Source organism: Podarcis liolepis (assembly GCF_965112155.1).
Source record: "Podarcis liolepis genome assembly, chromosome: 3".
Taxonomy (NCBI): domain Eukaryota; kingdom Metazoa; phylum Chordata; class Lepidosauria; order Squamata; family Lacertidae; genus Podarcis; species Podarcis liolepis.
The window spans coordinates 35,866,869-35,891,950 of record NC_139557.1 but is presented as its reverse complement, the minus strand read 5'-3'; the positions used below and the strand labels follow the sequence as shown (position 1 = coordinate 35,891,950).

Sequence of the window (25,082 nt, the reverse complement as noted above, 5' to 3'; positions counted from 1 at the left end):
CTGTGAATAGGACATGCGCAGACTCAGTTGCTTACAAAAGCCTGCTCCCTTTTAAGGTGGAACGGAAATATCCTAACAACCACTGTATAGCCAAACAGACCAGCATGGGTTTCTTAAACATATCTTCAAAATAGAGAGGGGCATCCCTTAAAAATCTAACCATTAGAGGTCAGGGTCATCTTTCGAGTCTTGAAATTGGTATAAAAATGAATGGGAAGCCATTATGTTATTCATCTATAGCTATGTGAGAAATGTTCCTTTGAAGCTTGCTCTTGCATATATCATTTCAGTCGCATAAGCAAAAATACTAGCAAAGTATGGGATGTAATTATGCTTCATAAGAAAAGACATGAGGAAGATTATTAAAGTTATTATCTGAGAAAAATGCCTGTGCATTTAAATGCTTCAAATGAAGCTTGGAATAAATTTATGTTGTGTGACATTTAAGTAAAACAGTCTGCTTTATAAAGGCTGGGTTTTGTCTGAGCCTAGTAATGAAAATATGAGACGGTTGTGAATGTGACTTCGTTTGAAGGAGACTGAGCAGAGCAATACATTGCATGCAAAAGAGATATTGTAGAGTTTTATTATTAAGCTTGTCCACACCAGCATTACCGTGTGTTTGCAGCAGTTCATGCTTCCATTTAATATGCACAGTCCACATGACATCAACCCTCAAACCCTTGTTGAGTTAGGCACTTCCCCTGCATGCGAAGGCAGGCCCTGGCGGATTGAGTGGATGAGGCCAATAGTAGGTTCAATGGTCAAGAAGACATGCTGTAGAGGGAAATAATGGGGCTTGTCAAACTGGGAAGTTAGCTTAGGAGAAGGAAATCTCTGATCCTAAACCACCTCTGCCTTGAAGCTATACTCTTTCATGGGAAAGGCTCTGGAGTACATGCTGCCTCGCAGGAGATCTTGAGGAGAAGAAAAGGCAAAAGAGTAAACCCTACACAAATCTGAAGTGGAGTCCCTAAGATGATGGATGGCATCTTGGACGCCTCCCTCTGTCAATTCTCAATAGCTCCTATAGCCAAGCTGGTGCCAAATCTATTGCTCTGCTCTCCTTTGGAGTACATCAGCAAGACCCAGGGGGTGGGTCTTGTCGTCTGGACAACTTAGAACTTCCATACACACTGCCCAGGCTTGCACCCCTGAGAGGTCACTTTGGTGTTGCTAATGCAGCAAGAACAACACAGGAAGCAGCAGTTAAGATTTACCAGCCTCTGCAGCCACAACTTTCTCCAGTGGTTTGACTTCACCCCCAGAAGCTCACTCCATTGTCTCTCAAGACAGATGGATGCCGACAACAAATGACATCATCCCTCAGATTTTCACAAAGCTTGGCAACTGCATGCCCTATTAATTAGCTTAATAGAATCAACAAATTAGAGGATGGGATGAAGCACAAAAGGGGCTGCCTACTGGTTTGAATGGAAAATGCCAACAAGAAGTACCAATGAAAGTAGAGTGGCAGATGAAGATGATGGACTTCACAGAACTGGCAAAGCTGACAGGAAAAATCCGAAACCAGCATGATCAAGTATTCCAAAAAGACTGGAAAATTTATATGATATCTGAAAGATTATTGTAACCAATTAACATCACTAGCAGAGTTATAAGAAGACTTGTAATGAGAAGTTTTCTACCTTTCTATATTTATTTAAATTTTGAACTATTTTGTAATGAGGGTAATTAGAATTGGAAAACATACAAAACGCAATGATATAAAGGTTAATTTTGAAAGCCATGAGGCGGGAGGGAAGGAAGTTGATAGGCTTTAAAGAGCCAGGGAGGTAAAGTTGATAATAGTGATATGAATGTATTTTATTAAATGGACTCCACATGTGCAAATTCATATGCGCAGGTGTGGACTACTCTGGTCCAATTCGAATGGGGGGGGGAGTGGATTAACTGCTAAATAATGCTCAAATGTGGACAAGCCCCAGGAGTCAGTTCAGTGTAAATCAGAGATATGTATAGAATGCAATAAACAATGATGTTGGCTTCTGAGATTCATATAAACCTTTATTCTGATCAAAGGACCATTTCACCATGCCTAGAATATTTATTCCAGTCCCCTTCTTGTGCACCTGCAGCTGCGTGGAAGCTGTTCAACACCTAGGGCAGAGCATGTGGAGCACATGGTTGCATCACCCACACGCACAGCCCTTAGCTTTATGGAACTGCAATACAGAGCAGCAGCTCATAAATTAGCTTTAGGGGTGTGAATGAATGGATCTTAAATTTAAGCACAATTTAATCCACAGGCCTGTGCTTGATGTGAATAAGCCCTGAAGAAGCTAGTGTCGCAACAGAATCAGCATAAGGGCTACTTGGTGACATTTTCCCTTCTGAATCCCAGTTTGCTTCACAAATGTTGCCATTCTGAATCCCAGTTTGCTTCACAAATGTTGCCATTTTTTTGTAGCAAAGACAATTATTTTGTGGTAGCCGTTGGCAGATGATGTGTCCCCTGAAGTCAGCTGAATGTAAAGTACCATTCCAGGGACTGGTTGCTTAGGCTGAAAGTATAAAACGACAGGTTTGATCATTTGAAGGCTCCATATGGAATGCTTACAACACACTGATTTCCAGCAAGAAAATAATAATAATTTGGCTGCTATAGGACCAGATGGCAGATTAAAAGGCACATCATGTCAGAAAGTAAGCAGAGTTTGCTGTAAAGGCAACTATGTCTTAGCTCAGGGTTTGGCAGCAGTCTTTTCACTGATCACAAGATCTTAGTCTGGATGTTTTCATGTTTGGGAGTAAGCAGACAGGAATGCATATAAACCCTTTTTTTCAGTAAGGCAAAACCTTTTAACTGTTTTTATAAGCTTGAAGTTATGAAATATGAAAGTGAACAAATTGCTGCTTTCAAATGAGAGCCAAGGGGTCCCTGACCATCAGGAAACAGTACCAAGGAAATAATAATGCACCTGTCTCAGTAAGATGCAATCCTAAGCATACTTAAGTGGAAGTAAGTCCCATGTAAATCAATATGATGTTAGTTCTTGTGTAAGTGAATTTGAGATATGGCTGTCAGTACTGCTCAGTGCAGTGATTCCTGTGGGTTCAGGAAACTGGTTTTATTACAAAACTACTTATTCTGCCATGGTATTTTTCATTATTAGGCTGAATATTATTTTTTTAAAAAACTCCCTTTGTGACTTTCAGAATGGTTGTTGTATATGTTTAACTAGAACTGACTCAGAATTTGGGATAAATCTGAGGGTTTCCCTTCGGGTAAAGCACCTGCTGAATTTCAGCAGAGACTGAAACAGGTTTTAATAATACCAGTGAAATTTCTTTGGGAAGATATTCTCATCTCAGTTGTTGCCACTGAATTCTGTCTTGAGTGAAATCTGAGATTAATTTGGTGGTTCCTACTGGGGTAAAACATCTGAGGAATTTTAAAGGATGCTAAAACCATTAGGTAAGATAAAATTTATTTGCAGGAGAGTGAAATGGGTGGGGGGGAGGGGAGGTTTCAAACATTCTGAGTGGCTTTTACAGGAAGCCCACAAAGAAAGGTGCCAACCCTAGTTGACTACAAGGATGACAATGATGGCATTTTTTAAAAAAAATGCTCTCCCACTACATTTTGAGTGCTCAGTAGTTTACGGTGATAAACCACATTTCCTCACTGGCAACCTTCTGCAAGCTACACAGGAATGGTGAGCAGAACCAGAATAAAAAATGGGCAGAACAAGGAGTATATCTTACCTTTGTGCAACAAGCTACAAGCCAGCCATAGAAAAACCAGATGTTTCTACCTCACCCCTACCTCTCCATCTTTCCATAAAGGAAAGCAAGCATTATCACCGTTTGAAGACATTTTCAAGCCTTCTCCTGGGCCTTCGGTTAATTAAACAATCTGTGGCCTGTGTGTGTGTGTGTGTGTGTGTGCGCGCGCGCGCGCATTACTATGTTTTGTGCTTTTGTGCTTTTATATTGTAAACTGCCCTGTGAGCCTCGGATGAAGGACAGTATAGAAATTTAGTAAGTTAAGTAAACAAAGCTTTTATTTATTTATTTAATTTATCAATGCAAGCATTTAATGCAAAACCTTTTTTTAAAGAAACAAAAACACCAGGGAATGTTGAGGAAAATGGCAAAGAAACTACTCCTGTTCCAGGTTGCTAAGATGATACTGCATAAGCTAGCGTAACACCGATGCACTATTCATTTGCACGTACAAATATTAAGGAAGACTTGTAAACAAGATTTCAGTTCCATTGAACAAAAAGGAAGAAGGTAGCTATGCTACTTACCGTATTTTTCCTTCTATAAGACGTCCCCATGTATAAGATTCCCCCCTATTTTGGGGGACTCAGATTTAAGAAAATGGCCTCAGCATTATCTGTGTATAAGACACCCCCTAATTTTTGACATAATTTATTAGGAAAAAACCCTAGTCTTATTCACAGAAAAATACGGTATATGAACATGCCTTACTGTTTCTTTAAAGCAAGTGTCACTAGATATGTATTCCAGAATCTAGCTTTGTAATTTATTTATTTTCTAATTGTTAGTATAAAAAAAAAAATTCCAGACATCTTTAATGAAAGTTAATAAAGTAAATAAACAAACTTGAGGGGGCATGGCCTAGTGAGAGCCCTGTGGGCCGGACAGAAAGGCCTGGAGCTCCCATTTTCAGCCCTCGGCCTTGTAGCTCCCCACTCTTGTGGTAGACTAATTCAGAGTGTTACCTTGATGCGATTCTAAATCATGTTGCATTTTCACTCAGGGAAATCAATCCCATCCAGTTTTAATGGAATGTAGCAGACTAGCTGAACGTCTCTAGTAAAGCCTGCTTTATTCCCTCACTACATTCACTGTTATGTGAGTAGAAAGGTTCCCAAATTCCTTTCAAACACATGCTTTTGTAGGTTTAGGTTTTGAAGCTTAAAGCTAAAGGAAATGGTAGGTTTTCAGGAAACACTAATATAACCTCTTTAATTCATTATCCCTTTTTGTTGACGTAAGATCTGGGTACCTCTGCCACTGAGCTGGTCCCAGTATGTACAATTTGCTAAATACTGTCTTATCAAGTATAAATATTACGGCAAAAAGAGGATTGTTATGCAATGGAAGTCAAGCTCCCTGTAATGTTATTTTTGAAGCCAATTGAGTATTAACCATATAATCCTCTTAGAAACTGAAAGCCAAATCCTGTCCTTTGATAAAAGTTACAAGTGAAATGTGCTAGGATATGTTGGATGTTATTAATCAGTTATAGCCTATTAATAGTTAACAGTATTTCAGTTTTTGCCCCAGTGCTTTTCCTGTTGTATGTATGTGGTGTTAAGTCAGCAGTATGTGGTATTTCCCCACAAATGAACAGCAGCACATCCAACGAATGCGGTAAAAATAAATAAATATATCTGAGGACAGATCAGTTGTCCATAGATCACCCTTCACAGCTGCCCACTGATACATCAGATAGACTAAAAAATAAGCAGATACACAGTCATTAAGAAATATTAACATATGCGTAAATTCATACTAGATATGCTTGAGGAATTCAATCTTTGCAAATTCCAGACAAATCAACCCAGTCAGTCCATACTTCCCAGACTAATGTGCCTATCAGAACTTAATTATCCACATACTTTCCAAATGTTCAAATGCAGTACTTGGCTCAAATCAAAGTATACGTAATAAGGCACATTTTGAAAGGAAGTATATTGAGAAATTCGCATTTAAATGCATAATATTGGCAAACATTTGTTAAAAAATAGCAATATGCAGATTAATGTATGAACAGGGCAGAATCGACTTATGGGAAACAGGAACGCAGACCATAAACACATACACACACATATTCATCTATTTTCATGAACATTATTATCTTCTGCTGCTTATTCTTATATTCTGTTTGCCGCTACGGCCCAGTTTGTTTCCCTTATTACTTATCCCATGCTACATACATGCACTCAACACAATCATATCTGTAGGAGAATAGTCAATGAGTCTCATATTTCCTGGCTCAGAAATACAAGTCCCATGAGAGTGAATCGCTTGCCTTAACCACAGAAGAATTTTTCCACCCTCTCAAGCCCCATTCTTCTCTGCCCCTTTCCCATTCACTTGCTCATAAACCTTCACTCTTCTAGCCTGTGGCATTTGCCCTCCTAGGTGTGTGACATCATACTGGGTTCATAAAGAAAGGGTTAACTAATTGTAAAATGACTAACCAATGGGAACCCAAAGGGAGGAGTTAGAGTTAGGGTGGTTAAGAAGTGAGTCTGAAGTTAGAGAAGGGACAGAGAGGGTTGGGCTAGTCTGATGTGAGAGAGTGAGAATCAGTCAGAAGGTATTAGGAAGGTATAGGCCAGTAAAGAAACTAAAGTTAAGAAACTGACAGGAATATTATCTGAGAAAACATAAACTTATTAATGCTTATAAAATAAACTTGTTTATTTGGTTCAATTTTAACAGCTGTCTGGACTCGGGTTGGTGGCAGCGGGGAAGCAAGCACAGTGGTGGCACAGGGATCAATATACCGTTAAACGTCCGGGGACCCTATGTGATCGCCACACAGCCTCTCTCCTTTCCTACCTGTTGACCTGCACTGTGGTGATGTTCCAGGGACTGGAGTGGCAAGGGGGAAGCCTCTTCTGTTTTTTGCACCTGTTCTGGTGCTAATGACTACAGCACATGCCAATGAACCTACGCACTGTAGTTCAGTTGTGAGTGTGACATGGACAAAACTGATTCATGTTGACTCCATTTAAATCAAGTTATTTCCCCGTTTTGGAAAATACTTTGGCTTTATCTGAGCTTTTCTATTTGTAAATGTGGCCACTTGCATATCTCCAAAAAAAGAAGACACAAGAGAACCCATTTACAGTGGTACCTCAGGTTACGAACTTAATTTGTTCCGGAGGTCCGTTCTTAACCCGAAACCGTTCTTAACCTGAGGTGTGCTTTTGCATACTGCCTCCCACTGCTGCTGCGCCGCTGGCACGCAATTTCTGTTCTCATCCTGGGGGAAAGTTCGCAACCCGAGGTAACTACTTTGGGTTAGCGGAGTTTGTAACCCAAAGCGTTTGTAACCCGAAGCATTTGTAACCCAAGGTACCACTGTACAAAGAATTTGCAGGTGCTAATTTATAACTTCTAACTTAGAAGCTACTTAAGAGACTTTTGTAAACTGCATATAGGTCTTTTGTTTGAGTAAGTGATGTATAAATTTATTTAAATAAAAAATAGAAATGAATTATGTATATAGAGTTGCACACCATATAGTACTAAACAAATTGTTTTCTCCTCATGCAGTGGAACAATATCCCTCTCTTCTTTCCCAAATGCCCCATAAATGTGTTCTGGGGGGGGTCCCCCAAATCTACAGAGCAAATCTGGAGATGGAGCAGGATACTTTTGAGCAGAAAGTGGGATATATTTGAACAGACTTTGCCCATTTTCTGGTCATTTCCCTGCAAAATTACCGAAAATCCCCTTGTCGGGTGCTTTATTTTTTCACTAGGGAACTGTGGGGTCACGGGACCTTGGCATGCAAATGAAACTTTGTACATTGCCTTGAGATTAAACAGAACTGCTTTTAAATAAATGCTGTCTCTTTAAAGCTATGTTAATGAGTATGGGCACATCAGTCACATTAAAATAACTACTTTCCTTTGAATATGAACATGACTTGAATAAGAAAATTAATGTTTGCACTACGTTATGAACATGCAAATTACTATGTAAGTGCTGCCTTAATTATAATTGCTATTAATGATGAAATCAAAATTCCAGTGAATTATAATGCATCCTTTAATTAGATTTTGATATACAATTTCTGAAATAATTAAGTCTCCTCCAACTTGGATGTTGGCCAGGTTATATATAATACATAATACAGACTGATCATGTAATTAAGAACGTTTCATGAAACCATTGATAGACCTTGCAGCATAACAATCTCCTTTGACTTAAAATAGAATGGCGTTGTTTTCTTTCATTGGTGAATCAATCCCCAATATGGCAATGTGATTGATGTCTGAATTCACAAAAGAATTTTCTAGTATGTTTGCTAAATATGGAGTGCATTTCTGTATATAAATTATATTGAAATATTACTGGATAAAATTTAATAGGAATTTATATATGGAAAAGTGCAACTGGATGAAAAGTACACAAAACAGTTTCACTTTCCTTTTTTGGATGCATGTAAAACAAATGTATCTGCACAGGGCTGGGAAGCTGCTGGTTATGTTTTCAAAAGAGTTGTGTAATATCTGGAGAATCCCTGGGCTTAGACCTTTGAAACTAGCTTAGAGACTGAACGACATTTGCATAACAGCTTCTCAATATGCTGCTCCCCCCCTTTTCTTTTCCCTTTGCATAATTTGCCCACTGATCGTACAAAAGGTTCTACAACGCCAAAGGGCAAGTTCTGATGTGAAAATGAAAACTCGTGAAAACTCAGCTCAACTTTAGCAAACAACAACAGTTTGGCCTCTTGGAGATGTAACATATGTGAATATGTGCCAGTTTTTCTTTCTTTTTTAATCAGCTAGGTTGAGATGCTCTATCATCCATTCTATTCAGTAAGTCCTTTCTGCAAGCAAATGGTTTGGGTCCAGAATATCACATGAAGCATCTTCTCTCTATATATTTGAGAAATGCTGGGGAGGTCCTGCTCAAAATGCCATTTTTAAGTGATGCAATAATGGCATCTACCAGGAGGAGGACCTAAATTTCCATATTGATGTGGAGTGTCTCTCCTGAGAGATGCACTCAGCCACATAATTGGTTGCTTTTCAAAAGCTGATTACAATCTGTCTAGATAAACACACACACACAAATTATACAATGCAACATTGGTGGTGGTGTTGTTTTAAAACTTAGAGAATAATAAATATATGTAAGAGAGGAAAAGACATTGCAGTCATACCCCCCACCGGAGGCCTTCATTATATTCCCCTGCACTGAAAATGGAGCACAATTTTTTTTATTTAACCAGGAAAAAAAATACATTTCTTTAAATTCCTTTATTTACATGCCACATATTACCAAATTCCGATGGAAAATTACTAGACTGAAAACAGAGGGAATAGCTTGTTATATCTGTATGGTCTTGCACTCTGAAAGATGTTTGCTTAGAGTCATTGGCCATCTGTTTGATGGAACTGGGCCAGCATATGGGCTGTCTGCATCTGTGTTTGTCTCTAGAACACCCGGTGGTTGATATAGTCAAATAGTCAAATATCGCACCAGTCTCTTCAAGAGAAGGGTTGTGGCTTGGTGATGGAGCACATGCTTTGATTGCAGAAGATCTCAGCTTCAGTTCTTGGTATCTCTAGATAGGGCTGTGAGAGGCCCTTGCCTGAAAGCCAGCAGAGCTACTGCCAATCAGTACAGACAATGCTGTACTGACTTGGTATAAGGAAACTTCCTGTGTTCCTAAAGACAGGCTTCTAGCTTTTGTAGGATTAAAGGGGTTACATTTATAACAGCAATGCATTTACCATAATATTTTTTACAAAAAATAGTAAAGTGACTGATTTAGCAGCTGTTTGACCATAGATCTAGGATGATAATCATTTTGTACTGGTGATCTATCTAATTTTGTTCTTCCCCTTGTACAAGCTAATATCTACTCAGCAAATTTATGAGACCAGTTTAGAAGATATTCTGGAAGATATGAAAGATAGAGCATTCTTCTCCTGGGGGGTTCCCAGGGGGGTTCCTAGCTGGTGCCTCCCACCACTCCTCTTCAACCAGTCGGTCCATGACATCTTACATTCCCTGAAACCCTCAACCCTGCGTTTGTCCTTATCATGGTTCTGCAATGGTTTTGGTGATCAAGTAGGGAAATGCAGTTGGAATATGGAGTTGAGGAGGAAAAAACAGACTTGGGAAGGAAACATTATGATCCTTCTTGCCACTTTGCACATCCATGGAACTGCAAATCCTTTGCAAACTGAGGATGCTGTTCTGTTCTCAATAGTATGCCATCTACAATATATTGCTTCTCAATATGTACTGCACTTCCAGAAACCAACATTTTCTAACTTCCATCCCTCCCTATTCTGTTTTATTTTTTAGTTTAATTTTGTGGGCAAATTGCTTGGACCAAGAGGAAATTCCTTGAAAAGGTTACAAGAGGAAACAGGTGCAAAAATGTCAATCCTGGGGAAGGGTTCTATGAGAGACAAAGCCAAGGTACTGTACCCAACTCTTGATTTTTAGCCATATCGACTGTAGACAAAGTCATTGTAATATGTCATTTGCTGAGTATCTAAATGATTATGGTGATCTAACATTGTAGAAAAAAATTCTGTATAATGTTATACTTTTTGAGGAGAAAGAACATTACTGGGGGTGTGGGTGGAATCACCCTGAAATCTAGACCTCAACATATTTTACGGAGATAATGTGTATCATTGAAACTTAAAAATGTTCTCTGCAGTGATTAAGGATCCATGTGAATCTTTTATAACTGGGTACGGTGTATAACATGTTTGCTATGCATGTTCCTAGAATTTGTGTTACATGAAAAAGAACTTGGAACGGAGTTGACAACATCTTGAAACTTGGACTGCATCGTAATTATCATCTGGTTGATTAATCACACCCTTTGCCTTTCCCTCCTTCTTAAGGCAGGGGTGGGGAGCCCCTGGCCTTCTAGGTGTTGTTAGACATCTCTTGGCTTCCATAAGCCCCAGCTAGTATGGCCAATGATCAGATATTTCTTTGCTTTGCAATACTTGCATGCCACTTTTCAGTTACAATGGCTCTCAAAGCAGTTCACAATCAGATTTATAAGCATATTATATTGCCCTGACAATAAGAGACCTGGAATATTAAGCATTATCATTGATATCATAGGGCCCTTGGCTCTGCTCCCCTGAAAGGTGGTTAGTCCTAGGGGCAGATGCTCTTCTAACTTGTCACCCCAGTCTACCAAGTACTGTATTTTTGCTGACAATACTACTGCCATTGCTGGTCTGGGAACTGGACTAGCCATGATTCCCAGTTATTAGATGGATAGCAGCTAATGGATGACCAGTGACAGCTGAAATCCTCTCCCCAGCCCTGATGCTTGTGGCAGCTAAGGGAGATCCTGGGAAGCAAATGTCCTTCAGAGTGCTGTCCCCAGTTCAAAAGGTATTTCTGCTTCTGTTCTAGGCAGGTGGTATCATTGGCTCCCGGGCTTTTATAACTCTCAAACACTTCCCAGTCCCCATGCCTATATTCCTCTTTGACCAGCTCTGCAGCAATGGCCACAGAGAATTCACACACACACACAAACACACACTCCTGAGATAGGCTTCCAGACATACGCTTAGCAGCTAGATAGTTTCAGCCTTTGTGGCAGCTGGCTTCCTCATCCAGTCTGACGTGATTGCTGTGATTTTTGTTCTGCTCCCCTGAAAGGTGGTGTCAGCAAAAGGGCTGCTGGTTGCAGATGTCCTTTATTTTGCTTTCCCTGGCCCTCCAGGTGTTCCTGCTGCCAATGCTACAGTCAGGGATGATGGAACATCTGGAGGGTTATAGGTTTCCCGTTTCTGCCTTAAGATGATCAGGTATAAATGAAGGCAACATTTCTTGAAGCAGGCACAGTGCCTGCATTTAGTGATTCCAATCACTCTCCTGTATTGTTGTGTCCCAGGCCTGGCATGTTGTAGCAGTTCCACTCAGTTATTTCTGACACTGCTTTCAGAAATCCTGGTTTGCTTCTACCTTTCTGTTACTCCCGTCATTCATCTCAACACAATAGAAGAGAAACAATGAGTTTAAGAGAGAGAGGGGATCATTAAGATTCCACTTTCATCAGTCTGTTTAATGCTAAATTATTATCTCTTGTTACCAGTTTGTGCAAAGAAAAACCAACATATTTTTAAAAGTTACAGTATATGATTAAAATAAACTGGACATTAAATATGATGCTCTTAGTATGAATGGACATGTTTGTTCATTGGTGCAAAGATTCCAGGAATGATTAATTTACTCAGATAATATTTTTAGAGTATATTGCAGATGTTGGTGCTAGCATAGAGCCTAGCAAAGAGAGGCTACTTGAGACTTTGTTATGTGCACAACTCATTGGGAAGGTCCTGAGACTTCGTTATGGGCACAACTCACTGGAAAGTTCCTGCATCTTTAGCACCAAACTAGATGTTATGTGTGAGCTCCATGAATATGGGCCTGTAGGCATTTCCGTCCGTGGCTGAATCCAGCTTTGGAGGAATATTTGAATTTTGGTTGCATTGTGGTACAAAGGGTAGCATCCAGCACACATACTCTGACCACATGGACCAACTTCTCCCACAAACATACACTGCTACTTTGTGAGAAAGAAGGAAGATAGGAATTCCCATCACTGAATTCTCGAATAAACTTTGGCCCTAATATCCATTTAAAAGAATGGGAGCTGCACAAAAACTCTACTGTGATTGAGAACCCTCCACCTAATCCTAAAACTCCAGTCATCCATCACCAGTTTTATATCAATTCAAGAGGCATGATCACTCTAAAGCTGTGATCTTACAGAACAACATGGCTTTGAGAATTGTCTAAGACCCCCAACCTTGTACTCTCCAGATGTTTTGGTCTGGAAGAACCATCCACCACAATCTGCATGCTTTAAAACAATAAAAGAGATGATGGGTGGAGTTTTGGGAGAGAAATAAATATTGTTTTCTCATTGATTCACCTATTGGCTCCCCCCGCTCCTGCTACAGCACCAAATTTCAAAACTTTTAGTGCCTAAATTGCCAAGTATGGTTTGTTTGTTTTTTAAAAATCAGATATAAGCTGTTTGCTTAATGTGATGAGTACAGAAGGGAATTGTGCCCATCATAAGATAACAGCCAATTTCTATTGAGTTCTTATGACAGGTGGAAATAACAGGCCCTCCAACTAGAGAACTATGATTACCATTCTGTCTCATATGATGCCTTTAAAGCTTGTCATCCCTGTGCTTGCATTACAAACCTGTAAGTCGTCTCTTCTTTGAGTGTTAAAAATGAGAAGATTTTAAACATTCAGGTTTACAATCCACCCACCCCCCTTCTACTCCCCACCTTGTGTTCTTATCACATCATAAAACAATTTAAAACAGTCTGGAAGAAAATGATAGAAGAGAACAATTAAAAACCTATAGACAAGTGAAATCTGATTACAAGTGGACTTATATATAGGCATCAATTCACTGAAATTGCATATGTGGTATACATGTTTTCCAAGGTAGGAATCACTAGTAATTATATTTGTGGCTACCTCTCCTAAGATACATCTTTGCTTACTAATTATGTGTGATTAAATACTTACTTTTGTATGCAGACAGAGTTGTTTTTATAAACTCGAAGTAAATGAGGTGGCTGCCGCCTATACTATCCTGATCATGTTTGCTAGCTATACTTCTCAACATACTATACATACACTATCTTCTAATAGAAATAGCTGTGCTAGTTGGACATTGATGAATGGAGACATTTAGGGAGGCCAAGAAAAGTAGCCATTGTGTTTCATATCACATTATGTTTGCTTGCTTGCTTATTTGTTTACTGTGTTTATATCCCATCTTTCCTCCAATCTGGAACACAGGATGGCATAACATAAAGACCAAAGCCATTATATATTAACAAATAATAATCCAGATAAAATCCAGCAACAGCAGCCCACATAACCACAACCCCCAAATCCTACAGCTTTAATTATCCAAATGCCTGGACTTCAAAATATCAATAGTGAAGATAGACTTGATATTCCCCCAGGAAGGAGTTCTGTAATTGGTGCATCTCCACCAAGAAGGCCCATATTGTGTCACCACCTCCCTATCTTATGCTACAGATGGCACAGCCAACAGGGCCTGCACACCAAAGTATTGTTTCCCTGGTGTTGAATTATCAGATTAGGAAAATCAGAAGCAATAGCACAAGGGGCACAACATATTTTATTCATTTATAGCAGGAGTAGCCAACATGGTTTCCTCCAGATATTAGTAGACTCATCCCTGACCTTTGGGCCTGGTGCCTGAGGTTGTTGGGAGTTGGAGTCCAATAACATCTGGAAGGTCCCACTTTGGTTGTCCCTGCGTTACAGCAGCAAAAAAGCTCCAAAGCCCACATTTGGGTAACACTTTATTAGAACCAACCGAATAGTAAAAAGTAAATGTGGGAAACTCTCAATAACTCTTCATTAGGCATCATGGGTATGCAGGGGTATACTGTGTGTATAACATCTGTATGTTTGTTTTGGTTACACTGATGACTACAACTCGGTACACGAATCAGGGGAGGATGTTAGGATTCTTGTCCCGTGCTTGCAGTCATTGAATTGTTTTTTATCACATGATGGTATATGTTTTCATTCCACATAGTGTAAGGTTACCAGATTTTTTTCAATGAATCCAGGGACACTTTCAACTTCAATGGATTTTGTATGGGGACTGATTTGTAAATCCGGGGACTGTCCCCGGGAAACGGGGACGTCTGGTAACCTTAACATAGTGGGAAGTGACGGAGACAGGATGTTTGTATTACTGTAGGATTATTGTCCTTTGTTCTTTCTCTTTGCTGTCTGATGAGAAAGAGGAAGGAGCTAAGTCAGAATGCTCTGAATGTATTATCTGTAAATAAAGTAGTTTAGCCAAAATGCTGTACTGCTGAGTCTGTCACGCGAACTGCCAATACTCTGGAGAATCCTGAAGTGTGCTAATGCATCTCAGAGGGATCAGTCGCAGTGATGTTCGGGCTGGAGAATGCTTTTGAAGCTCCCAAACGAACGACCAGGAGGGAGAGAACATGCCAGTGGGGCACGTGTCTCTATCAGAGTCCTACTCGTGTGTAGGATGCTCCTGACACTGGTGGGTCTTAATAAAGCTGTTATCCAACTACAGGCTTTGGAGATTTTTCCTTATGGAAAGGATGGCTACATTAGCTTTCTAACAGCACACACACACTCACATTCTGAGACCTCAAGACCTCTTATTTGTTTCTTCTAACATTTGTCTGATATATTTTACAGTATGTCTAGGTGCTCACATTAATCATGACCTCTTGTGTTACTAAAACCCATCAGCTTTGAGTGAAGTAGTTTGTGAATTTAGATTAAAAAATTATATGCTTTCCCTCAAGTAATACTGAGGATGTTTGAAGTGGCTTGCTAAATCACAGGTGTTCCATTTGCCATGAGCAGTCCTAGGGCAAAAACAGTGGCCACCATTAACAGGGTAGTAGTGTCTATTTGAGCCCCAAGTAACAGAAGATGTTAGCAGCATTGTATTAAATATAGTTGTACTTACCTTCCAGTCTAATGTTTTAATAACATTAAATTGTTCATTTTGATTATTGAAAGATATTGCTCAATAAAAGCGCAGCAAATAAGACCATATAAAGACTTAAAATTTTATCATTTTGGGGAAAAAAACATATTATCTATTCTGTGTCTGCAGGGACTTTATTTTTAAATACCTTTCATTATTAAGACATAAAAAATAAAATAACACTGAACATAATAAACAAAAATGGTTCATAGAAAACCAAGTTAAGTCCAAAGCAGAGAGGGAGATGCCTTATGTATAAATGAAAAGGAGGGACATCATCTTGTTAAGCACCGTCGGGTGAAAGCGGGGGCATGATTTGGACCAATCAGTCAAAGAGCCATGTGTCATAGGCATTGCCAAATAAAGTAATACTTCACTGGGATAAATGGCTTCATATGTTGTTTGTTCATGTACGTCACAAAGGTCCACCAAGTGGCAGCAAAGCCATTGGTTTAGCAGTCCCCTTCAAAAGCTTAAGGCGATGGGAGGTTTTTCTGAGGTGGCTTTCTTATACCAGCAGTTCCCATTAATAACAGAAACATCCTTCCATCCCTGTGTCAGAACCAGTCTATCTGCAGCTAAAATGAAAATTACAAAAGGTTTTAAAGGGAGGTCAACATTAAGTCCTGAGAAAATAGGTGGAAGAGTCTAGGACCAGTGAATGGCCAATGATGATTTCAGTTTCCTTAAGTATTTGTGTCCAGAAAGTAGTCGCATGGAGGCACGCCCATCACACGTGCCAATGTGTGCTAACAGCACCACATCCTTTCCAACAAGTCTGATCATTTGTATTCTGAACACATTGAAAGATATTGCACAATAAAAACACAGGAAATGACACTATATATATAGACTTAAAATCAATTACATTTTTGAAAACACATATCATATATTTTATGTTTGCAGGGACTTTTAACTCAGAGTTCATCAAAAACATGACACGATAATAAGTAGTACATTCCATAAGCCCTAAAACATGGCTTAGTTGGATAGAACATTTCTTGGGCTGTACTGTACTGAAATAGATTTCCCTCAAAGCCCTTTCGCTTAAAACCCTATCAGTACTTTCCGTTAGTGGATTTTGAACAAAGAATTCACTTGCAATTGAGCAACTTTAATGTAGTAGTTTTTTAGAAACCCAATTCCTGTGTAACCTCTCTCTTTTAATTTTGTTTCCTACAGGTATCATTGCTATATGGTATAAGAAAACATGATATTTGACACTTGGTTGGATCCAGGCAGTTATTCACACATGCTTAGGTTACAGAGCAATTCACCGCTACCCTTTAATGGTGGAATGGGGAGGATTTAGATTGAGTGGGCAGAGTTGTCTCTCTCTACTCAGCTCTGCTGGTTGAGGTTCCATTGGCTGCTAAATGTGCAGAGCTCCACTGAGGTTTGGGGCAGGAGTCTTGTTGGAATAAAGTTATAAAAAAACTCAAACAAAAAAGCAGCTAGTCCCTGGCAGACACCCCCCCCCCCCGGGCAGCTAACTTAGCCCTCTGAAGACTGGGGCAAGTGTACCTGGCTGTCCCCCCCTTCTGCATGGGCCTTAGGGTGAGAAGCCCACTGACAGTGTCTCCACCTGCCAGAGGAGCCCAGCAGAAGGCCCCTAAACAGGTCATTGAAAGGGTGGGGAAGGGCTGAGTGGCCTTGGGATCCAGTGGTCTCACAGCCAGAGCTGACTGGCACAGGGAGCTTCCCCTGCTGTCCAGCACAAAAAGTTGGTTCAGGGATCAGGCTGGGTTTCCCTGATGCACCACCTTCTGCTACAGCCATCAAGAATGTCATGGCTGCAGATTCTAAATCCACACACACACCCGAGCATGGTGTAAGGTGGTGGTAGATCACCATGCCTATCACCACGAATTCTGTGCCATCAATTTCAGTGAGTCTAAGGCTAACTTGAGTGTGCCGCTCAGTTTTATCTTAATTGAGCGCTTCACACAAATCCTCAGCACAGGAATTACCTGATTTTGAAGGAGTTTTTGTATTATGCAGTAATATAAATATATCAATGATCATGTATTTTAGCTTTAAGCCTAACTGGAGTTGTAAAAACAGGCGTGTATCTCTAACTGTAACAAAGGGTTTAAATATCCATGAGTGCATGCTCATAAAAGCCTAAATAAATTATATTGTCTGAATTCCTCTCCCCTGATCAAAAAGATTAAAAAGGAAATGCAAATGGACTAAACTGAACCTCTCAGTGTTACGCAGAATATCTGCCATGCAGATGGTGGTATTGCCTTTTGGGGGAATCTTTTTCTAATGCGCTCCATGCATCTCTGCCCAAATACATTTAAATCTTGGCAAAAATTAATAAATAAATATGTTTTTCAAGGGAAAAGAACTTGATTGGCTATGAAAAATTACTATAGAAAACAGTATGGTGGGGGGCAGAGGCCTGTCACAGCTGGGCCTCTGTTATGAGGTATTTCAATTGAAGCAGCTATGTTTTATTATTTCAAAAGTGTGCAAGAAATGGATGACTCTAAAGCAAGAAATATTACATCAAACACTATTGTGGGTCCTTCCAAATTATCATTTAAATACATTCTTATTATGAAAAAAATCATAATCCATTTACATTGTGCATGTTGAACACATAGGGAAATTGGCAATGCCACACACCACCTATCTGCTTCCCTTTATTTCCACTGGGATCCCATTCAAAGTTAAGGATATGGCGTTACACAGCATGATGCTGAAATGGGAAAAGAAAGACAGGTTTAGATCGCAGAATTTATACAGTATTAAAAACCCTATTACTTTGGAACAACGTAGGGTCATAGCTGGCAACCAAAACCTTAATTAGCTACAGGCTCTCCGATTTAAATCTTTATCAGTGAATCACATTTGAAGTCTCAGGCCAATAGTGAACTTAATAAATTTGAACTTTTCTTGTTAAACTAGGGTGCTTCTGGAAATTGGGTAGTTTCTATTATATACAGGGAATTTCTTGATTTATTAGTTGGATTCCTGACAGGTCTGAAAACTTTTGGAAAAAGTATGTATATTGCTATAGGTAAAGGGACACCTGACCATTAGGTCCAGTCACGACCGACTCTAGGGTTGGGGCGCTCATCTCGCTTTATTGGCCGAGGGAGCCAGCGTTTGTCCGCAGACAGCTTCCGGGTCATGTGGCCAGCATGACTAAGCCGCTTCTGGCGAACCAGAGCAGCACACAGAAACGCCGTTTACCTTCCTGCCGGAGCGGTACCTATTTATCTACTTGCACTTTGTGCTTTTGAACTGCTAGGTTGGCAGGAGCTGGGACCGAACAACAGGAGCTCACCCCGTCGCAGGGATTCGAACCGCCAACCTTCTGATCAGCAAGTCCTAGGCTCTGTGGTTTAACCCACAGCACCACCCGCGCTATATTGCTATAGTATAGTATAGTATAGTATAGTATAGTATAGTATAGTATAGTATAGTATATTGCTATAGTGGAGAGTAAATAGAACAATATGTGATCTTCTAAGCTATATAAATCTGTGTCCGAATATATATAAAGGAATGTTGACTAGAACTTCCACTTAGGTGGCATTGAACGCTGACAGTGTTACCCCCATATAAGTTCCAAGATGGCATAGAAATGTTGTTGGCACGGTTGTGGGGCAGGAGGAACATTTTATTCACCTGCGATGGGAGTGCCCACTCATTAAACCAAAAAACAACCAAACTTTTGATGTCATGTGTATCAGGAGCTTTCTCTTATTCTAAATACTTCTATACAAATGACTCTACGGCTGTCACTCTTGAATATTTGGGACAATCATGCTCAACAACTGCAATCCAAAGAATTTATAACATGGCTGTTGGCAGCAGCTAAGATATCTATATGCATGGGAAACGCTGCAGGATCTACAGATATCTTTATGATATACTAATGTAAGGACCCTGTTGATTGCAGAAAGTATAATGCATAATGTTAAAGTCTTCAAAGATTGGGAAGATCCAGAACACTTTCATACTGCGTGGCTTTCCCACATGGCAGATATAGGCATCAAGTGAATAGTAATAGTAATAGTAATAATAATAATAATAATAATAATAATAATAATAATAATAATTTATTTATTCATACATACATACATACATACCCCACCCATGTTGCCCCAGCCACTCTGGGTGGCTTCCAACCCATATAAAAACACAATAAAACATCCCTTTTTTATTTTTCTTGTGTTTTTATATTTTATGCATAATTGAAACAAACATCCCTTTTAAAACCCTTGTGAAATTAGTAAGCAGAATTAAAAATATCAGCTTGTCTAAGCAGATATCAGCTTGTAAAGGAAAGGAAAATCAGAGATTTAAATAAAATGAAGATATTATATTGAAACAGTTATCTGGAATGCCTTTCCCCATGTAGAAAACAGAGTCAAACGTGAGCAAATACCATAGTGTACATTCCTTCAAAATCATTGACCGTTATGAAAGCACACGTAAATGAGCAAGTGACATAAATGGGAACAGGAATAGCATAAAACATTATCTGGATGTGCCAAAAGAAAGGGGACGAGTTAATCACACCTCTTTTTGGCCAGGATCCAAAAAGCTACTTTAGACATCCCCAGTAGGCTCGAACATGATGTATTTGGCTTTTTGTGCGCTTTGAACAGCAGACTTTTATGATGCCATATCATCAGGGATGCACAAATAATCTCAGAGAGAGAGAGAGCGCATATTTCCTTTGAGCACTTAAAAAAACTTGAGATCTTGTACTGGGGCGGCGTATTCTCAAGAACCAGGTGTGCTTGAAATCAGTGGGGACATGGCCATCTTTGCTGATTTTAAAATGCAGATTTAAGCAGGTTCCATGCCACAAAATAGCTGGAGGGAGTCAATGACCCACGGCTGAAGATCCTTTTACTCCCATGGGTCGTCAGCAGTACATTGCTGTTTGCCCTTATGCCAGCTCTTTATTTTTGCAGTAGAACTCAGATACTACCCATTGTTCTGAACAACCAATTAGGACTACAGTCTCTGTTGATTTATTTTAGACAATGAATGCTCACTGCATCCCTGCATATTGCACCCTTGTTGAAATCCCTTTCAGCTGTAAAGGCACGAAAATTTGCTGTTGTAAAGGCATGGGTGGCTGAGATAACCCTATGCCAGCGCCTCAACCTTGGGCATGTTGAACTGAGTTGATTTTTGGATACCAACTTTTGTGCTTCCAGTGCAAAACAGGCTTTACTTCTTTTATGAGGCAGGTGAAAAGAAAATGAATAAATGGATTAAATAAATAAATTAAAGGATTCCTCCCGGTGTTTATGGGAGCAGGTGTTTTTTCACTCCTCGAGATGTGTTGTCTCTAGTTGGGGATTAGAAAATACAGGGCTTTGTACATGTGTTTCTGTACCCATGTTGTTTGTCTTATATTGAAGCAAGGTTCGTGTTTAGTCATGGTCTCCCTTGACTACAGAAATAATTTGTTATAATAGATGTTCCTAGTCGCTTGCGTGGGTGAATGAAGGTCAAGTGCAAACTACCCATTTTGCCTATTAGCTCTGGGAGCCTGCAGTCCCTGTTGTGTAGTTGTTCACTCCTGGGCTTGGCTACAGGGCTGGATGATACTGGATTTGTAGTAGAGATTAAGCCATCTGCTTCACTTTAAATGTTTCCTGCTGAAATGATTCATGAAGTGGTATAATATTTGAGTGCAATTAGTGGTGGCATTTTCAAAACTGAATAACCAAGAGGGCAATTTAACCTTCTCTGAGGAATTGCATACTCCAGGGCGAGTTCTTTTTTAAAAAATATTACATTGTTCTAAGGGAACACTTGGCAAATAATTGCAGCAGCCCAGGAACAGATGCTTTGAAAGAGAGCCTCGTGTTATTACTTGTGAGACACAGTGGTGATAACTAAAGCATCTAATGCCTGCTTCAAATCTGATGTTAGAACAGACTTTTGTATTTCTTCATACTACTACTGTGTAATATTTACAAGCAAACTAAGGATCTGCCACAAGATTTGTTTTCACTACCAGGATTTAGCATGCAAAGTATTAAATAATAAAGAAGTATGGCTACTGCAGATGCAGGTTAAATTTCCTTTGATATGTTAGAGATGAAGAGAAAGTGGTTCAGAGCAAAGAGAACTACTTACATGTATGTTGTGCTTGTTTTTAGTCCCGTAGCCTGTTTTTATTTTGTAAAGAAGTAAAGTTCTGGAATAAGTGAATTGCAAGTTGATGCAAAGCTGCCTAATTTTTCAAAAAGGTTTTATTTCCTTACATTGGACAGAATCTGAGACAGAATTGTTTCACTGATCCATTTGTGTCACAACATAGATGCCAGAGAGTTGGTTAGATACTGCAGATTGTTGTGGATGAAGGGTTATCTGTAACGAGAATGGGGTCATTGTAGGAACTCTAAAGAAAGGCTTTGCAGCCAATTATAGTATGGGCACAGTTTTCATGGAAGGTAATTGAACCAAACGCCTTGAAGTATGGATGGGGAGAAGTCAGACCTTAAAGGGGCTAGTCAGTTGCTCGGTTTCCTATATCAAGTTTTCTTTGAAGAATGGCACAATGAAACTTTCAACATATATTTGAAAAAATAGGAAGTTTAGATAAAAATGGAATGATAATACTAGGAACAAAAATGTGAAATAAAGTAAACAATTGACATATTATGATGCTGGTGTATTATGGGTCTTTTGAGAACCATAGTTCATTTTACTTGAAGGCCTTGCCCATCTGCATTTCTGTAGAGCAATGATTTAGTCTAAAATGTTTTATTTGTTTTCATGGAACTCCATTAACTCTGGGTTTTGATACTGTTGTGCTTTGCTTTATTATTGTTGTTTTCAGTGTTTTACATATAGATAAATGCCGAAGAGCCCATTTTGAAATATTTGCAGCAATTATGTTAAATCCCAGTTCCCCATGTGCTGTGTTTATCTGTACTCCTGAGAACCATGATAAATACTTTTAATATGCCTTAATGGGTTACTGTTACAAGAAATTCTTGTGCTTGCCACTACTGAGACAGCATTACATTAAATTACAGTGCAGACAATTAAATAGAATAGTGGGGAAGGGGTATCAGGCTTGGAAGAACAGCTAGTTGCAGCCTTCTGTAATTCAATTCCTTGATCAACATAATAAGGGAAGATGGTGAGTGGAATTTAGATAACTAAGCTAGATATGATTGTATTTGTAATATCTCCTTCAGGGATTAATGCTCCCTTATTCGGAGACATTGATTAGCCTCTAGATTATTTTTCTGATTGATTACTGTTGTACTGCAACATCCCTTCTTCATATATCTAACCAAGATCAATATCACTTTATAGTTAGAACTTCATCTTGGCACAGTTATGGTACAATCAGCAGTAATTTGTGGTTCCTCGATAACAGTTTCAAAGAAAATGTGCACAGTCTGTTACTTCGGCTTGTAGCCATTTATAACTAGGAGGGGGGGAATTAACTTCCCTTGCATCTTGTCTGGGGGGGGGGGAAACGAAGCATTAGTTGTACATATGCTTGGGCATGAGCATCTTTCTCAGGAAATTTGTCTGTGAGTTATCATTTCGCTTCAGAGAACATGGAAGAGATTAAGGTATGCAAAATTCATCCAATCTCTTTCTTGCATAACTCATACACAGTGATTCATTTGTGTAAAAAGATAGTGCTAGGACTCAGTTCTAATAGAGATTCAATAAGCATAGACACAGCTTCTAAAAAAATAAACTTAAAACTGCTTTAGGATTCAAACACATCTTAGGCCTAGAACTCCCAACTACTGCACATTCAGCCATTTTAATACAGTGGTACCTCAGGTTAAGAACTTAATTCGTTCTGGAGGTCCATTCTTAATCTGAAACTGTTCTTAACCTGAGGTACCACTTTAGCTAATGGGGCCTTCTGCTGCTGCTGCTTGATTTCTGTTCTCATCCTGAAGCAAAGTTCTTAACCTGAGGTACTATTTCTGGGTTAGCAGAATCTGTAACCTGAAGCGTCTGTAACCCGAGGTACCACTGTAGTAGCAAAATAACAAGCAAGGCTCCACCCACAATCTGACTCCCAGGGAGAGAACCCACCTTCTCTTTGTGGCTGCTGTTAGAGGAAGACTTTGCCATGACAGTTCCCTCTCAAACCATTTCTCACCTTAGCTACTTCTCATGAGTGTAAGGAACATTGCACTCGGATGTGTCCTTAGCTGTCAGGTGCAACAGAAACCTGACAAATCTATCTCATTCACGTGGCTCTAATCCACATGTGACGGTTTACACCGTACTGTAGGGTAGGGGTTCAGGCAATCCCAGCCACACATTCAAAGCATGTGTAATGGCACTGTGGGGCTGTGCAACCTCTCTTTACCCCCAATACTGATTTGTGGGGTGGCCACAGCCCACACTGGCAGGTTTAAGGGGCCATACACATGTATTGGTGTAAGCACACAGATATCTGCCACATGAAGGGAGATCTGGGCATTGATGGGCATGGCCCCACCTCCCTTTCAACATGTCAGGAATATTCATTTGTAGACCCCTGCAGAACATTTGGTTCTGATTCCTACCATGTATTTCAGGGGGAAAGAAATAAAAAGTAGTAAGGAAGCAAGATGTCTGCCTTCAGTCTTGGCTAAAACTGGCCTTTTGACATCAGCCATAGCCGATGTAACTAGCCAGCAATGATGTAGAGTGCAGCTGAAGCTTCGAAACAAAGTAGAGGTAAGGTCCTGTACTAAAACGTCTCTATGCAGAATTGAAGAACATGGTTTTTGTATTTGAATTCCACAATGATTTGAAGAATTTCTAGTGCTCCTTTCAGTCTCTTTGTGTGCATGTAGCAAAATGCCCAAGGCTCAATTCAGAATCAGCTTGGTATTTATGAATTTTCTCAGCAATGATTCTGAAAAAAGTTCATCTGTTTTCTGATACTTTTATTCAACTTTGTAATTTTGATACATGTGCATAGGTGCATATTATCACATTTGCCCCTCAGAATTATAGTTTTGTCTGGGGTCCCAGGCATGGCTTGTGCAACTCCCCCAGGTTATGATATGTGTGCAGCATAGTATATTGTTGTTCATGGGGGGGTGGACCTCAAATAGTTTCACAGAAATTAATGAAAGATTCCTCAGAAGTAAGGACTTGGCATTAAAAATAACACACTTTGCAAGTGCCTGCATAGTAGCTTGTGACAGGCAGGGAGTGTCTTTTGAACACAGCCTGCCCATGCATAGAATCTCATTTAACATCCCAAGCTGTAGAAGTCTGAGGAAACAGCACTTGATTCATAAGGCGGTTGAATAATATGAGCCAGACAAATCCATATACGGAACATCAGTTACATCACTACTGTCTGTCTGTTTATTTACTTCCTGTATTTCTTACATTCCCTTCATCCAACAGTCCCAAGGAAGGTTACAGCATATCAAAACAAAATATAATCAGAACAGCTATTAAATGGCAACAACTCCCACCCATAGCCCCAAAACAAGAACCGGACATTTGCAGGAGGCATGCTTTGATTTCAAACAGACTGCTATTAAACATTCTAGGATAAACTGCATCTTAATTTGTTACACATGTGCACTAATTTCTCATCAAGCTGTTTGCCTAGGGCTCTATTTTGGCAATCTATGTCGGTGTAACTAACCATACAAAGGAGACTTCTCTTCACAAAGGGGGAACTAATATGAGGCATAACATTAATTTTCACTTAATAGAAGCTGGGTATCACTAAATGATTCATAAGGAGCTGACAAGTGGTTTTTATTTCAAGTTTCAGTCTTTTTATATCAAAAAATGTTAAACAGTCAATTTCTTGCAA

General features: G+C 39.6%; 1 protein-coding gene across 3 annotated transcripts in view; it reads left to right on the top strand.

Moving 5' to 3' along the window:
- KHDRBS2 (KH RNA binding domain containing, signal transduction associated 2) overlaps positions 1-25,082 on the top strand; it is a 339,999-nt gene that overhangs the window by 120,607 nt on the left and 194,310 nt on the right. For all 3 annotated transcript variants that reach the window (XM_083495875.1, XM_083495874.1, XM_083495873.1), the window contains exon 3: positions 10,063-10,179. In XM_083495875.1, coding sequence (XP_083352001.1) covers positions 10,063-10,179 — 117 coding nt within the window. The remainder of the gene's footprint in view (positions 1-10,062; positions 10,180-25,082) is intronic.